At 36.1% G+C, this 14,375-nt stretch overlaps 9 protein-coding genes and 1 non-coding gene across 10 annotated transcripts; 7 read left to right on the top strand and 3 right to left on the bottom strand.

The window, feature by feature from the left end:
* Positions 1–23: 23 nt before the first annotated feature.
* On the top strand, positions 24–1,008 carry HYPBUDRAFT_144487 (uncharacterized protein; the record flags this gene model as incomplete). The annotated part of the gene is made up of 1 exon (XM_020219882.1): positions 24–1,008. One exon carries the CDS (start codon positions 24–26, stop codon positions 930–932), a length of 909 nt encoding a protein of 302 aa, XP_020074363.1. The 3' UTR covers positions 933–1,008.
* VPS4 (AAA family ATPase) lies at positions 997–2,659 on the bottom strand. Its single transcript, XM_020222820.1, has one exon. It carries the CDS (start codon positions 2,361–2,363, stop codon positions 1,062–1,064), a length of 1,302 nt encoding a protein of 433 aa, XP_020074362.1. The 5' UTR covers positions 2,364–2,659; the 3' UTR covers positions 997–1,061.
* Positions 2,660–3,210: 551 nt separating this feature from the next.
* HYPBUDRAFT_150660 (uncharacterized protein) lies at positions 3,211–5,019 on the top strand (the record flags this gene model as incomplete). The annotated part of the gene is made up of 3 exons (XM_020220294.1): positions 3,211–4,701; positions 4,821–4,882; positions 4,995–5,019. 3 exons carry the CDS (start codon positions 3,211–3,213, stop codon positions 5,017–5,019), a joined length of 1,578 nt encoding a protein of 525 aa, XP_020074361.1.
* Positions 5,020–5,145: 126 nt separating this feature from the next.
* RPS5 (40S ribosomal protein uS7) lies at positions 5,146–5,846 on the bottom strand (the record flags this gene model as incomplete). Its single annotated transcript, XM_020219409.1, has 1 exon — positions 5,146–5,846. The coding sequence occupies one exon, from the start codon at positions 5,844–5,846 to the stop codon at positions 5,172–5,174; it is 675 nt and encodes a 224-aa protein (XP_020074360.1). The 3' UTR covers positions 5,146–5,171.
* A 1,330-nt stretch (positions 5,847–7,176) lies between these two features.
* HYPBUDRAFT_150658 (uncharacterized protein) lies at positions 7,177–7,551 on the top strand (the record flags this gene model as incomplete). The annotated part of the gene is made up of 1 exon (XM_020220293.1): positions 7,177–7,551. The coding sequence occupies one exon, from the start codon at positions 7,177–7,179 to the stop codon at positions 7,549–7,551; it is 375 nt and encodes a 124-aa protein (XP_020074359.1).
* A 2,047-nt stretch (positions 7,552–9,598) lies between these two features.
* Positions 9,599–10,015, top strand: HYPBUDRAFT_150657 (uncharacterized protein; the record flags this gene model as incomplete). The annotated part of the gene is made up of 1 exon (XM_020220292.1): positions 9,599–10,015. The coding sequence occupies one exon, from the start codon at positions 9,599–9,601 to the stop codon at positions 10,013–10,015; it is 417 nt and encodes a 138-aa protein (XP_020074358.1).
* A 116-nt stretch (positions 10,016–10,131) lies between these two features.
* Positions 10,132–10,508, top strand: HYPBUDRAFT_232416 (uncharacterized protein). The gene has a single exon (XM_020223151.1). The coding sequence runs from the start codon at positions 10,247–10,249 to the stop codon at positions 10,442–10,444; it is 198 nt and encodes a 65-aa protein (XP_020074357.1). The 5' UTR covers positions 10,132–10,246; the 3' UTR covers positions 10,445–10,508.
* Positions 10,509–10,927: 419 nt separating this feature from the next.
* On the top strand, positions 10,928–10,999 carry HYPBUDRAFT_t165. Its single transcript has one exon. It is a non-coding gene; the product is annotated as a tRNA-His (tRNA).
* A 135-nt stretch (positions 11,000–11,134) lies between these two features.
* Positions 11,135–11,757, bottom strand: HYPBUDRAFT_163527 (pyridoxal 5'-phosphate synthase; the record flags this gene model as incomplete). Its single annotated transcript, XM_020222622.1, has 1 exon — positions 11,135–11,757. The coding sequence occupies exon 1, from the start codon at positions 11,681–11,683 to the stop codon at positions 11,135–11,137; it is 549 nt and encodes a 182-aa protein (XP_020074356.1). The 5' UTR covers positions 11,684–11,757.
* Positions 11,758–12,481: 724 nt separating this feature from the next.
* On the top strand, positions 12,482–14,029 carry ORC4 (origin recognition complex subunit 4; the record flags this gene model as incomplete). Its single annotated transcript, XM_020219067.1, has 1 exon — positions 12,482–14,029. One exon carries the CDS (start codon positions 12,482–12,484, stop codon positions 14,027–14,029), a length of 1,548 nt encoding a protein of 515 aa, XP_020074355.1.
* Between the last annotated feature and the right edge of the window lie 346 nt (positions 14,030–14,375).

Below are 14,375 nucleotides of genomic sequence, written 5' to 3'. Positions count from 1 at the left end.
CTCTACTTTCTCTTAATACAATAATGACCACTCCTTATGTTGCCCCATACGGAGGGCTTCTTACCAAAACATTGGACGACGAAAAGGAAAGAGAAGAAAAGTTGAAGGAACAACAAATCAATGTGACTGTGAATGATAATCTCGAAACTTTGAGACCAGAGTCTATCTTTATCAAAGGTGTTGATAATCTCAGCACTGATGATTTGAAATTCTTCATTGACTACTATTTGAATTTTGAAACAATCACTAAACATGACGATGAAGGTAATGAGCTTCTTGAGTATGTTGCTAAACCAATTAATGATCAATTAACCTTCAAAATTCAATGGATTAACGATACTTCAATTAACGTTGTTTTCAAAACTCACGAAGAAGCTTTTAAAGCATTATCGGCAATTTCGATTTCTTCAAATCCTAACGAGAATCAAACTATTTCACCACCTAGTGAATTCACTAGTGAATATATTGCCGATATCATACAGGAACGGGAAACAAAGCCATATAATCCCACAATTCAATTTCGTAAGAAACAAAATTTATTGAATAGGTTAAACTCTAGTGAAGAGAAACCTGAAAACGTTGAGGATGAGTTGAAGATGGACGAAGACGAATCGGCAATTGTCTTATATACTAGACAATCTTTGCAAAATGATCGTAAAGTTAAAAATGCTAGTGCTTATTCAAGATATTATTTATTACATGGAGAACCAGAAAGAAAGCCAAAACGCTTTAATGATAGACAACGTCAGCAGCGTGGGAACCGTCGTCGTCAATCAAATGATGAAGATTTGTTTGCCAATAAAATAGGAGGAAATAGACGTGCTAGAGATGATGAAGACGATTTATTTGCTGATAAATTAAGAAATAGAGATAGGTCACCCGGTAGAGAGCAAACAAGAGCTAGATCAAGATCTCCAATGAGAGATTATTGATATGTATTAAATGTTTTATACAAAAAAAGAAAAGATCATTATGTAACATAGATTATTCTAATAAATGCAAATCGATGCAAACAAATTGAAGAAAAGATATCGTGTAGAATCGTAACAGAATTGAATGGGTTAATTTCCTTCTTGACCGAAATCATCAGTAAACTTGATATGATTTTCGATATCTGAAGCGTTAACTGTTGGTCTATTATTTTTGATTGATTTTATGAAATCTTTCACCGTCAAGTCTGGTTCTTTTAATTCATCGGTACCAATATCCATCCAATTCATTTCCTTAGCCCCTTCATCCCCTGGTGAACAGGGAGTTAATTTTTCCTCATCATCAATTAAAACCGGTTTAAAATGAGTGGCTTGTTGAATCTTACGTATTGGTTGCATTAGAGCATCTCTTACCACAACAGCAATATCATGACCAGAGTAGCCATCGGTCATTTCTGCTAATACTTTGAAATCTTGGGCTGAACATTCACAGGGGACTGTACCGATATTAATTTCAAACATCCTAGTTCTTGCTTCAAGTTCTGGTAATGAAATATATATTCTTCGTTCGAATCTTCTTCTAATGGCAGCATCTAATTGCCAAGGTATATTGGTGGCACCCAATACTAAAACTCCACTTGAATCATTACCAACACCATTCATTTGAACCAATAATTCGGTTTTAATTCTTCTTGATGCTTCACTTTCTCCTTCCCCACGAGGTCCACATAATGCATCAACCTCATCAATGAAAATAATAGAAGGCTTACTTTCACGAGCCATCGTGAATAATTGTTTAACCAATCTTTCTGATTCACCCATCCATTTACTAACCAAATCCGATGAAGATACTGAAAAAAATGTCGAATTAGCTTCCGTAGCAACGGCTTTCGCTAAATAAGATTTACCGGTACCTGGTGGTCCATATAATAATATACCAGAAGTGGGTTTCCTATTACCCGTAAATAATTGGGGGAATCTAACCGGTAAGATAACAGCTTCTTTTAAAGCCTCTTTGGCACCTTCTAAACCAGCAATATCATCCCAGCTAACATTTGGCTTTTCCGACAAAATGGCTCCTGCCAATGCTCCTCTTAATTTTTTGGTTTCTGCATCGTCAGAATCATCTTCCCCTGATTTTTTGGCTTTAGTCAGCCCGTTACTCGAAGAGTTCTCTGCCAGATTCGACTTATTATTCTCCTGTTTCTCTAAATGATCCTTCAATTGCTCGGCTCTCGTAAGATACTCAGTGAACTTGGATTTAATCAAATCTTTAGATCGTTGATTCTTCTCGTATTTCAAAGCTAACATCAAATAGTCCAATCCATTGTAATACAATTTATAGGCTTCCTCGTACCTTGTTGCAGTATCGGCATCGATTGCTTTCTGGACCAAGTCTATACCTTTCGATAAAAAATCCGAAGCTCCAGACATTTCCTTTGTCTATAATAACTTGTAATGTAATGCCAATTATAGTTGCCAAAACCTTAAAGGGTCAACCAAGTTTCCAATTTCTCGGTCGGTGGGCCTTCTGGGGAGGTGTGGTGTCTGGGTGCGCGGACCGGCCATCCGTACATCCCAAATCTGCGGAATTCTCTCACATTTTCTCCGATTGGGAAATCGATAGTTGCAGCCAATTGAGTTACTCATTCACAGCTGTTCAAGTCTCGGATATGTTCAAGTCTTGCGGATATGTTCAGGCAGAGGAAATTGTTCAGTCCTGATGAGAGATCTGTTCCCACTCTTGAGGAGAAGGACGGATGGTTTAGGGAATCCTGCTTTTCAGTAAATATAAACCTAATTAAAAATTACAGCCCCAATTAGTGTTGAAGGCTGCTGCTCGTCTTTCATAACACCAGAATGCTGTGTGTCACGTCTTGACGTTCTCCTCCTGGTGCTGAATTATCCATTATTCAATGACTGGATCGCATTTTGAAAGTCCGCAAACCATTACTAATCAAGGTTGGTTTCGGGTAAATGGCTTCTAACAAGTGGATTTGCTCTGGCTCCCCTAGTGGGTAACGTCGTATTTGGTAACTTTCCAAATCAGAATCAAATACAACCATTGTCTTTTCATGGAACGGCTTTGTTCGCATTTGACGTTTTTTTTATTTTTTTTTTTTGGCTTTTTTTTTTAAATTCCGCTGTGACTAATAGTTAAGCGGTCCAGTGAATACTACTTTCTTCTCTATTCTGTATAAATACCAATATATGTCGCTATAATTAGGTAGGATTATATATATATATCTCTTGCTAGGTCGATCTTCTTTAGTTTATCAAAATGTATGAGGATACTAAGGATTCAGCCGTGCTGCTGCTTAATTCAACTGCTACTGATATAAAGAACATACCGTCAACTAAAATGTATAGAAATACGTCTAGGGAGACATCTGAAGATGAATTCGGAGCACAGGAGCTTCAGGTGCATGATTCAGCCAGGATAACGAAAACAAATTCCAATATAAGTGAACTTTCTAGGGTTATTAGTGGTATTAGAGATGATCGTGAAATGGATCAGCTTGAATATCAAGAGTATTCGACTAGACCAGAAACAGAACAGGTTATTTTGGAAGAACTTGATCGGGTGCTGCGTGCCACCACGAGACGGAAGTCGGACCAAGAGTCACAACGAAACGAGTACCCTGAAGAAGAAGATGAGGAAGAAGAAGATGATGGGCCAGCTAAAGATCAAGGTTACGCATGGGTTGTAGCCTTTATGACACAGCTTTGTATATTTGCTACCTGGGGGTCTAATGCAGCATGGGGGGTTTTAATGTCTAATGCCAAACTACCGGGATCTGATTTCCCTGTAGCACTGCAGATGGATTATGCAATCATTGGATCAATGGTTGTTTGTTTTGCACAAGCATTAGCACCTTTCAGTACTATTCTTTATAAGATATTCGGCCACTACTACGTTTTCATAATTGGTATTATACTTCAAACCGTTGGCTATATATTATCGAGTTTTGCAACTAAAGTCTGGCATTTATACATTACCCAAGGTTTATTGATTGGGTTATCATTCACCCTTATTTTCTTACCGGCAACACTTATTTTGTCTACATGGTTTGACAAACGAAAGTCAATGGCAATGGGTATTGCTGTTTCTGGTGCTGGTATTGGTGGGGTTGTATTTTCATTGAGTTTAAATAAAGTTATTAAAGAAACCAAGGATCAAAGATGGGCCTTTAGATTATTGGCAATTGTTGATTTTATCGGAACCATAATTCCTTTAATTACCTTAAAACCCCGAAATCAAAAATACCTACCTTTAAAAGAAACATTAAATTGGGAAACATTAAAACTCAATTTTAAAGTAATTTTTGATATTAAAGTTTTCAATAATTATCCATTATGTATTCTAGCAATTTGGTTTGGTTTTGCTATATTAGGATACATTCTTATGTTATTTACTTTAGCATCGTACGGAGTTTCTGCTGGACTCAGTGCATCTCAAGCCTCAAATATCACTGCTATATTGAATGCATTTCAATCTTTTGGTCGACCCTCATTAGGATATTTTGGAGATACCATGGGACGTAATAACTTACTGACGTCGGTTTCGTTATTGATTTGCATTTTATTATTAGCATTTTGGATAAATGCCACTAGTTATGCTTCACTTATAGTGTTTAGTTGCATTTTAGGTTTTTTCATTGGTATTGGTAGTACAATGTGTCAATCAATGGCTGCGGATATTATTGACACTCAAAATAAATTACCTGCCGCCTGGAGTGGATTGAATATTGTTGTTGGGCTCTTTTCAATGGTTAGTGAAGTTATCGCTATCTCGTTAGTTGTGGAAGATAGCCCTCGTCCATATCTACATACCCAAATTTTCTCTGGTTGTGCCTTCTTTTTCTGCTTTTTATTATTATTGATCAATAGAGAATGGTTGGTGAGAAGAACTTTCAAATCAAGACATTTGAATGCGTTATCTTCATTGAAAAGTAAGTCGGGTTATCTTAAAACTCTAGGGGAAGAAGATTTAAATAATTTAGAACAAAGAGTGGAAAGGTACCAAAATTTATTAAGACCAACCATTATTAACTACTTTATTAGAATGTTTTATCCAATCCGAGTATAAAAAAAAAGACAATCATACATATTCATTATTTATTAAACTTTAGCATTAAATATTACAATATAATAATAATAATATTTTTTATACATTAACGAAGAAATGACATTTTTTTTATATAAAATACATGATAAACCCAACAAGATACTTTTGTAATCTTAACGGTTAGATTTAGCAACTCTTTCCAATTCATCCTTCTTTTTGATGGCATAAGAGGTAGAAGAACCTTTAGCAGCGTTAATTAATTCTTCAGCTAAACATTCAGCAATAGTTTTAACATTTCTGAAAGAAGCTTCTCTGGCACCAATGGTTAATAAAGAGATAGCTTGGTTAACTCTTCTTAATGGAGAAACATCAACAGCTTGTCTTCTAACGGTACCGGAAGAACCAATTCTGGTGGAATCTTCTCTTGGACCGGAGTTGACAACAGCGTCAACAACAACTTGGAGAGGGTTTTGTTCGGTTAAAACGTTGATGATTTCTAAAGCGTGTTTGACGATTCTAACAGCCTTTAATTTTTTACCGTTATTTCTACCGTTCATCATTAAAGAGTTAGTTAATCTTTCAACAATTGGACATTGAGCTTTTCTAAATCTTTTAGAAGCGTATCTACCAGCAGTGTGGGAAACGAAAACTGGTTGTCTGATTTGAACGTAATCGGTTAAAGAAACATCTTTAACTTCAACTTCTTCAAAAGACCATTTGTTGAATAATTTAACTTCTTGTTGAGCAGCTTGAACTTCAGCTGGGATTGGGGTAGCTAATTCAACAATTTGTAATTCTTCTTGAACAACTGGTTGTTCTTCAACGTATTGTTCTTCAACGTCAGACATTCTTACTTATATGGATAATAAAGAGGAGGTAGGAAAGAGGTATCAAAAAGAATCTTTAATATTGAAAAAAAGGTCTAGTATTGAAAGTTTTTTTTCGCTACCATTCAGCTAACAAAATAAAATCTTTCGCGATGATTTACAAAAAATAGTCCCAATTGCGTACTGAAAATTTTGTTTTGCGCGTTTAACTAGTGAACTTCTCAGTATACCTTCCTAATCCAGACACATGCCCTAGCTCGCGGCACGTGATGCCCTAAATTATCACCCTGGCCACCAGGTAGCAAAAATTAATACTGTTCAACTGCCCAATATTTGAATCAGTTGCCACTCCTGGAGGTGTTTAAGAAGTCATCTGACTGTTTTCCTGTCGTTTTGCCGTTGTAGATCGTCACTTTAATCAATTTTTCAGCTACTCGATCACCTCTCGATCAGCTACTCGATCAAGTTTTCAACACCTAGTCAACAAACAGCCCATAACGACATTATTGAGCGCTCTGGGCGTATACTCCTACATCCTTCTTACAATACGCCTACACTCTTCCTATGTTCTGTGGTTGACCTAGCTCTCTAAGTCTTACGGGGAATTTGGGTGCTGACAACCCTGGCCAATCAGAGAGCGTGGCGACGCAGAGTCGACGAGATGTTACAAATTTCCTATTGATCCCAATTAGGAAGGTAAAGTACAAACCCGTACATCTCCTCCGGACACGGCTGATCCCACAATATAAGTCTCTCAGCTTACAGTCTACTCGAAAATCTACGTCCATTTGGAAAGCTTACACAACACCTGTCTTTCTATCAGGCTTCCCTGGAATAGCAGAGAAGTGTGGTTATTGGCTCGAAGGCAACTGTTCTTAAGCTTCGCTTCAAACTAATTGGAGTAAGGTTTGAGCAAGGCCCGAATCCACTAAGTAAAGTCGTATATTCAATTACATAAGCAGTTTAGAGTGCGACATTTGGGGTTGGGAAGTTCCGGGACCGGTAAAATGTCGTGGTTGTCCCACCGCCCTCGGAAGTAGTGACTAGAGTGTCTTAATGGTAGACTACGGTTTGCAATAATCCCTAGTGTATTAGCAGTATGTGATTCATGAAGTTTAAAGGAGCGATAGCCTCGCTCATAGTCATTTACGGTTAGGACATTGCCAATTTTTCGGAGATGATGGCACTTTAAAGAACAAGCCTTCTTTATATTTAATGATAATTTGTGAAAACGGTGCATTTTTCTCACGGTTAATTTTTTCTTTTAGTCACAGTTTTTGTTTTCTTGGAGTTTTATAAAAAGGACGGTATTTGCTGATTATTTAACCGTCTTTTTCTTTTCGTTATTGCAATGTCGTATAACAAAGCTCAAGATAATTATAATCCACCCACTGGTGCGCCTCCCAACTGGTCTGAGAGTCAGGGTGGAGGTTATGCTCCACAATCCCAACCTTCGTATCAACCGCAAGATCAAGATCGTGGAGTTTTCGGAGGTGGCCAGGGTGGTTACCCTCAACAAGGTTATGGTGGTCAACCAGGTTACGGTGGTGGCTACGGTGGTCAACCAGGTTATGGTGGTGGTGGTTATGGCCAGCAGGGATACTACCAGCAACAACAACCAATGTATGTTCAACAACAAGGTGGTGGTGGTGCCGGTGCCTCCACCTGTTTAACTGCTTGTTTAGGTGCACTTTGTGTTTGTTGTACTTTAGATATGCTTTTTTAAAGAAAAAGAAAACATGGTTCATTTCGTTGTTGTTTTATTAATATATATATATACATCCGTACATCATCTTCTTGGGTATTCAAGTATTGTAGAATCACCTAGATGTCGTGGGCATTTCGTTTGATTATAAGGGCTATTTTTGTTGAATATTGTTAATATTCCTACTTGATTTTTGATTAGGGCTATTTTTGTTGAATATTGTTAATATTCCTACTTGATTTTTGATTATAGGGCTATTTTTGTTGAATATTGTTAATATTTCTACTTAATGTTTCTATTACCCAAGTAATACTTGTCATTATTCAGTGTGTTGTCAGGACATTTTGCAGCCCATCAGGACTTCAGTATTCCTGATATGGAAGCATACTATGCAGCTTGTTTTTAATTATATATCTATAAATATACTCTTTAATTTGTATTCCAGTGTATTTTGAATATCAGTTATCAATATCAGAGAGCCCAACGGTAAAATCCGCCGTCTAAGTTGGTCGGTTCATTAAGTCATCGCTGTACACCAAGACATGTGCTGAGATACAAACTGTTTTCGATAATCTTCATCTTAATATAATAAACCCGAATACTGAATTATTTCTCTGTAGACATCCTTCATTGGAACTGGCACAATAGTGTTTTCGACTCGCCTTGTTCCAAGTAAGCATGGCCGTCAGCCTTCAGTCACTATTATCAAGATATTACATAGACTTCATCACCTTTGGTCAGCTTACTTGCCAGGAATACTATTTTTTTTGGTTGCAAAATAACACACCCGTACACCAACACCCTCCTGTCATTATTTGCTTCATAACCCGAATCGTCCCAACCAACGTCTACGGCCATATCCAGTATAAAGCATGATTACCCGTCCGATCAATAATTATTAAGCTACTGAGAGCGATGATGAGTACGTTAGTGGGAGACCATAATGGAAACCATCGTGCTGTAGACTCTTCTTTTTTGTAACTTTTATTTTTGCAATTTGATGAGTAACCGTGATAAACTATTAACCAAAGTTTTAATATTGACATGTAAGACCATTACGATCTGTTGATGGTTGTTTGAATTGCTATGTAGAGCAGCCAAGCAAGATCACCAATGTGGTATATAATCATACTTTTGACAAACTATTGACCACTAAGTACGGTTTCAAAATATATTTTCTTACTCTACTATTTGGTTTTCTGATTTGGTTTTCGTAAAGGGTACATTTCATAAGGATATAATTATTAATATCAATGACAAATCAAGCATTAGATAAGGTCTGGCGGTGATGTCTGGGCCTGATTTATATCAAGGCAGATCACAGACATCCTCAAGCTGAGGTTTAAGCAAAGGTGTTACAAACATCTTTTGTGAGACAACATCGGAAGAGAGCATCTTTTACGAGAACAAGTATATAAGTGAGCATTTCCTCATCTGATGAAATGCCTAGAAGACTTTTTGTGGTGTGGACCTAAGTGGCTAATCCGGTTAATGGAATGAAGAATGGGTCGATGCCCTACAGAGAGTTTTCATTCAGTAATGACAATAATAATATACATATTTTATTTATGGCTTTTATTATATTAGTATTAATTGTAATAAAGTCATTCTTCCTTTAATAACAGCTAAAAGATTAATCTAAATAGTAAATTATTCCACCACTAATCGTTATTAGTATGTATCTGACTAATAGCTAACTGCGTGTGTTATGGTCGTCCAGTCTGGTACAGGTATTTACTTCGTAGATACTTGAGGACGATAGAGGTCTGATCTACCCATATAACCCGATATGGCTTCCCCACCAGGAGGAATAATACTTGAGTCTATCCATGTTTCATTAATGAGTTTTAAACATAATCTTAATGTTTAAATGACAAGTCCACTATCGAGTCACAAGAAATCCGAATGAATTCTCTCTCTTCTTCGTCCATGATATTGATTACTGTCGCTTTAACTCTTTAATGACATGAGATATTGTCTTTTTATTTGATCTCCGGTTCTATGTTTTTACATTTAAAATACTAACTTAAATTTTGTTGATAGGCAATAGAACAAATATTTATTTAACATGCCTCACAAGTCTTATTCAAACACACAAAAATCTGACTCAGCCGATCAAGAAACAGTCAATAGGGAGCTTAGAGCTATCAAAACCGACTTAGCTCAACTTACCGACGTGCTTAACACTTTAGTTGCTTTGCAACAAAAATACTACTCAACCTTGGGAGAGATTATCAGCTTCTCAAACAAACGGGCTGCATCTCTGGAAAGACTTGCTGCATCTATGGAAAAACTTGCTGCATCTATGGAAAGACTTGCTGCATCTCTGGAAAAACTTGCTGAGGTTGTTCAAGAACAATCAAAGGAAACAATAAAAGCCTTGAAGAAGATTCAAGAAGGTTTCTTCTCCTCTTCAGGGAATACTCCCAGTGCTCTCCAGCAGATCAATGACAATCATAATGATGATAAATTGGAATTGATCTAATGTCTTATTGCCTGCCAAAGGCGGTCTGTCTTGGAAACTGTCTATACTTTAGACGATAGAGGCCTCGTCTGCCAACATAACTCAATAAAGCAAATATTGGTTGCAAAAACCATTAAACCGTTAGGTTCAACTACTTATTATCAATATCGAACATGTTTCGAAATATATGGAGATTTCCTATCTAAAGTAACTTCCCATTTATGCTGATTTAAGAACGATATGTAAAGCATTATGATGTTATTGCTAACGTTCCAAATGCACTCCATAAAAGCAAAGATAGAATGGTCTTATATAGAAAAGTTTTGGCATTACCATAATTCCTTCTCAAATACTCAGTTCCTTTTTCTAAATCTTTGGCGACATGTCTTAGTCATTCATTTCTTTCCCGTATCTTCTCGAGATGCATTTTTTAATGTTACGACGATTTGATTTGCAACTCGCTTACGTGTATATCAGGATTATATCCGTTTCTTCTCTTAAAGTTGGAATTGTTAAATAAAGTCATTATACCTTGTAGTTTTGATAAAGTATACGAGTCCTCATACGAAGTCGTTGCCTCAAAGCATATAATTTCCATCTTGAATCACTCGGTTCCTGAAGGTAAAATTGCCCCTCCTCTCCTTTCGCAACCCACTTACTGTCCTTGACGCCACTACATGAGGTTGCGACGAGCTGGCTAGACAAATCGTTAGTCTGTTATGGGGTTTCTTCAATTTTTTTCACATATCTAAAATACCAAAAGAGTAATGTAATGTATGAAAAGGATCTTTTTTAACGTTCTCAGTTGCAAATGGAGCTAAACCCACTTCAAAATTCTCTCTTTTTAAGAAAAACCTTTTTTTGTTATTTCAAACTTATATTAACCTGTATCGGCTTATGGCAACCTAGAACCTCAAAAATTTCAACAAATCAGCCGTTCTAGTATAGTGGTTAGTACACTTCGTTGTGGCCGAAGAAACCCAGGTTCGATTCCTGGGAACGGCATTTATTTTTTCTTTTCACTAATGGTAGATCCTTTATTTTTTATGTTTGAAAGACATGTCTTGAGCTACAAGTATAATCTGTTTTGAGTTGTCGTATATTTAGCAGTATCACGGTATGCTAACGAGGATAAATACTTTAATAACTTTCAACATTATCATTAGTGTCAGTAACTTTCACACTACTAACTTTAATTAAGATCAAGGCAATATCTTCACTTTCAATATAGTTTTTAGATTGAATTGCGTCAATTGAATCATTATTCAAATGTAATGACTTGAAAAAATTGAATTTCTCAAGGTCAGTATGAGGACTCAATATTTCTGCTTTACCATTAATCATCACCGATACACTGCTTATTTCGCTTTTATTCAAATTAGTCAACAACTCATATAACGAGTTACGTCTTTTATTAGCAACTGAATCTGAAGTTGATTCATCAGGATTCCTGGCTGATATCCAGTCGTGCACTAATAATGAAACATTTGGATTAGAAATTATATTTTCGTATTTCGTAGTTTTCTTTGGTGAGGTGGTGATAATATAATATTCATTTTCTTTACTGTAGTAAGTATAATTCATTAAAGATACATGTGGAAAGTTGTCTTTGCAAGTTGCCAAATGAACAAACCTTGTAGATTTTAATAACTTGACAACTGAGTCTGGTAATGATAATGCAGTCGACATTGTGAGTAACTATTGGTTGATTTGGAGTTGGAAAGCGCTTTAGTAGAGCTTCTTCTCGCTGTTAATGGACTAATTAAAAAGCTTTGGACTTTTAAGGACTCAAAGAAGAGAATTGATAAGCAAATTACGTAAAAAAGATGGAGTACAATTTTCCAATGAGGAAAGGAAAAAAAAAAATCATTGAAAAACCATTAAAAAAGCAGAACGCGATTATTGCAATAATCACATCTGTCATCGTTTCAATTTGTTGAATTAGAAATAACCTGGCATTATAGAGATATGGGAAGATCGAACGATGAGACACTTAAGGACTTTGAGGGCGAGTTTGGTGAAGTGAAAGAGATGACTGAAGAAGAATTGAAGAATGATCGGTTGATCAAACGGTTAAGAATTGAAAGAAAATTGAAAGATATAGAGAATGGCAAACAGCCAAGTTCAGAACCAGATAGGGTAATCTCTTTGGATACTTCTGATCAAATACTTCATTTGGATTCTGATTTGGATAAACCCAGTCGTCATTATGGTCATAAAAGACGAGGAAGCGATGAAGACCATCAGTTCCCGACTAATGAATCAAAGAAAAATGCCCCCGTAAAGAAACACAAGGCTCCCATAGTCACTGGAGGTGCTGAGTTTTTTAAGAGACTCGAGAAGGAAGAAGAGAAGAAAAGAAAAAGAAAAGAAAAACATAAGCAAAAACGTAAGACTAAGCATAAACTGAAGAGTGAAGATCAATCGCCTTCTGAAGAAGAGGACTCAAACGATCATTCAATCGAGAATAGCAATAACGATGACTTTATGGTGGAGTTGCCCAACCATTCGGGCGATGAGAAAGACCCGCATCCAACCGGTGAACAAGCTGTTGAGATAAAAAGTGAACTCGACTTTGAAGTCACTCAACAAGATGTGGAAAACTTGAAAACCCAAGTCATAGCACAATTAATCAATAAGACTACCAATTTTCCTAATTTAACGAAGTCACCGGCTCTTATAGATCAATTCAATGAAGTGTATCACATTTTTGAACATACGGTAAAAGATAGGGAAGGGCATTCAGCATTGGTTATAGGACCAAGATCATCAGGGAAATCAGCAATAGTTGAAAGAGCGTTGAACGATTTACTGGAAAAATATAAAGACGAATTCATTGTCATTAGGTTAAGTGCATACTTACATTCGGATGATAATATTGCCTTGAGAGAAATTGCTAGACAGTTGGACTATCATTCAAAAAAATTTAATAATGATGAAGATAATGAGACATTGACCCATAAATTCGAACAAAGAGGTATAAGTGATACATTCAATAATATTTTGGCTATCCTAGATGATGCACCAAGCAATTCCAAAGATTCAGATCAGTCTTTACAATCAGCGGCAATCATATTTGTTATCGATGAGTTTGAAAAGTATACTGGAAATAACAAACAGGCGCTTTTGTATAACTTGTTTGACTTGTCTCAAACATCTTCAATTCCAATTTGTATTTTGGGGATATCAACTAAGATCACCACTGGTGAATTATTAGAGAAAAGGGTCAAGAGTAGATTCAGTCAAAGAATCATCTCTATTAATCGCCCGAAAACCGTGGAAGAGTTTTGGGAAAATGCAAAGCTCAATTTAATAGTCGATGACAAATTATTGGGAAATGAAAAGTATACTCATTTATGGAATGAGCATATCAATAAATTATTCAATGAAAAATCCTTCGGTCAAGATTTGAGATCATCATCAAATCTACTAAAAATCGTTTATCAAATCTATTTCACTACCAAGAACTTCAAGGAATTCAATAATAATTGTATTTATCCAGTGTCTAGACTATCGATTGAGTCACCTTTTCTTAGAGATTCTGATTTCACTCGGTATTTGTCAAAACAATCTACAAATAACATTCAGGACATCATAAAATCCTTATCTACTTTGGAATTATTACTAGTTATTGCAGCTGCAAGATTCATCGAAAGAATTGATTTACAAGTTATTAATTTCAATATGGCCTACAAAGAGTACGAAGATATGATGAAGCTCTTCAACATGGCTTCGACAACTTCAAATAACGCTACTACCAATTCATACATTGATAATATCGTTTTAACTAACTTGAAAGTCACTCAAAAGACTTGGCTGTCAAAAGTTCTTAAAAATAGTTGGGAAACACTCTACAAATTGGGGGTAATCATAGATGTCGTCACTCAAAGTAATGAATTGAACGCAGCCAACAACAACATCAATAAGAATTTCATTATTGAAGAAAATAAAATGGTTCAACTTGACGTTACCTTAGAAGAACTAGCCCAAATAATGGAAGACTCTACTGTATTCAAAAAGCTTACCAAATTATGAAACACCCATCAAACATCACTTAACCGAAATACATTAATGCCTTTCACAACCAACTTTCGCAACCTTTCATGTCATACTTCTTGTTTCCCTTTTCAATTTGCGCTTATTACTCCAACGCAAAGGTTCCTTGTTTCATCAACGCCTATTCCCCGTAACCCACTTACAAAATACTCTTCTAGCTGCAAAGTTGAAGGTTAATTCAAACTTGTTAATTTGAAACTCCTAATTGCGTTGAAAAAAAAATACTGCGAATTTCCCTATTTTGATTTTTTTGGGCCCATTTCCTCATTATTTTTTTAGATCGAGGACTTCAAACAAAGGGATATCGTAAAAAAATATCAATAAC

This window comes from Hyphopichia burtonii (genome assembly GCF_001661395.1).
Source record: "Hyphopichia burtonii NRRL Y-1933 unplaced genomic scaffold HYPBUscaffold_8, whole genome shotgun sequence".
Taxonomy (NCBI): Eukaryota; Fungi; Ascomycota; class Pichiomycetes; order Serinales; family Debaryomycetaceae; genus Hyphopichia; species Hyphopichia burtonii.
Note: the sequence above shows the minus strand (reverse complement) of the source record. Positions and strands in the feature narration are given on the sequence as shown.

Excerpts from the sequence above, each read along its gene's own strand:
- HYPBUDRAFT_232416 (XM_020223151.1), top strand. The coding sequence starts at position 10,247 with ATGATGTTATTGCTAACGTTCCAAATGCACTCCATAAAAGCAAAGATA.
- VPS4 (XM_020222820.1), bottom strand. The coding sequence starts at position 2,363 with ATGTCTGGAGCTTCGGATTTTTTATCGAAAGGTATAGACTTGGTCCAG.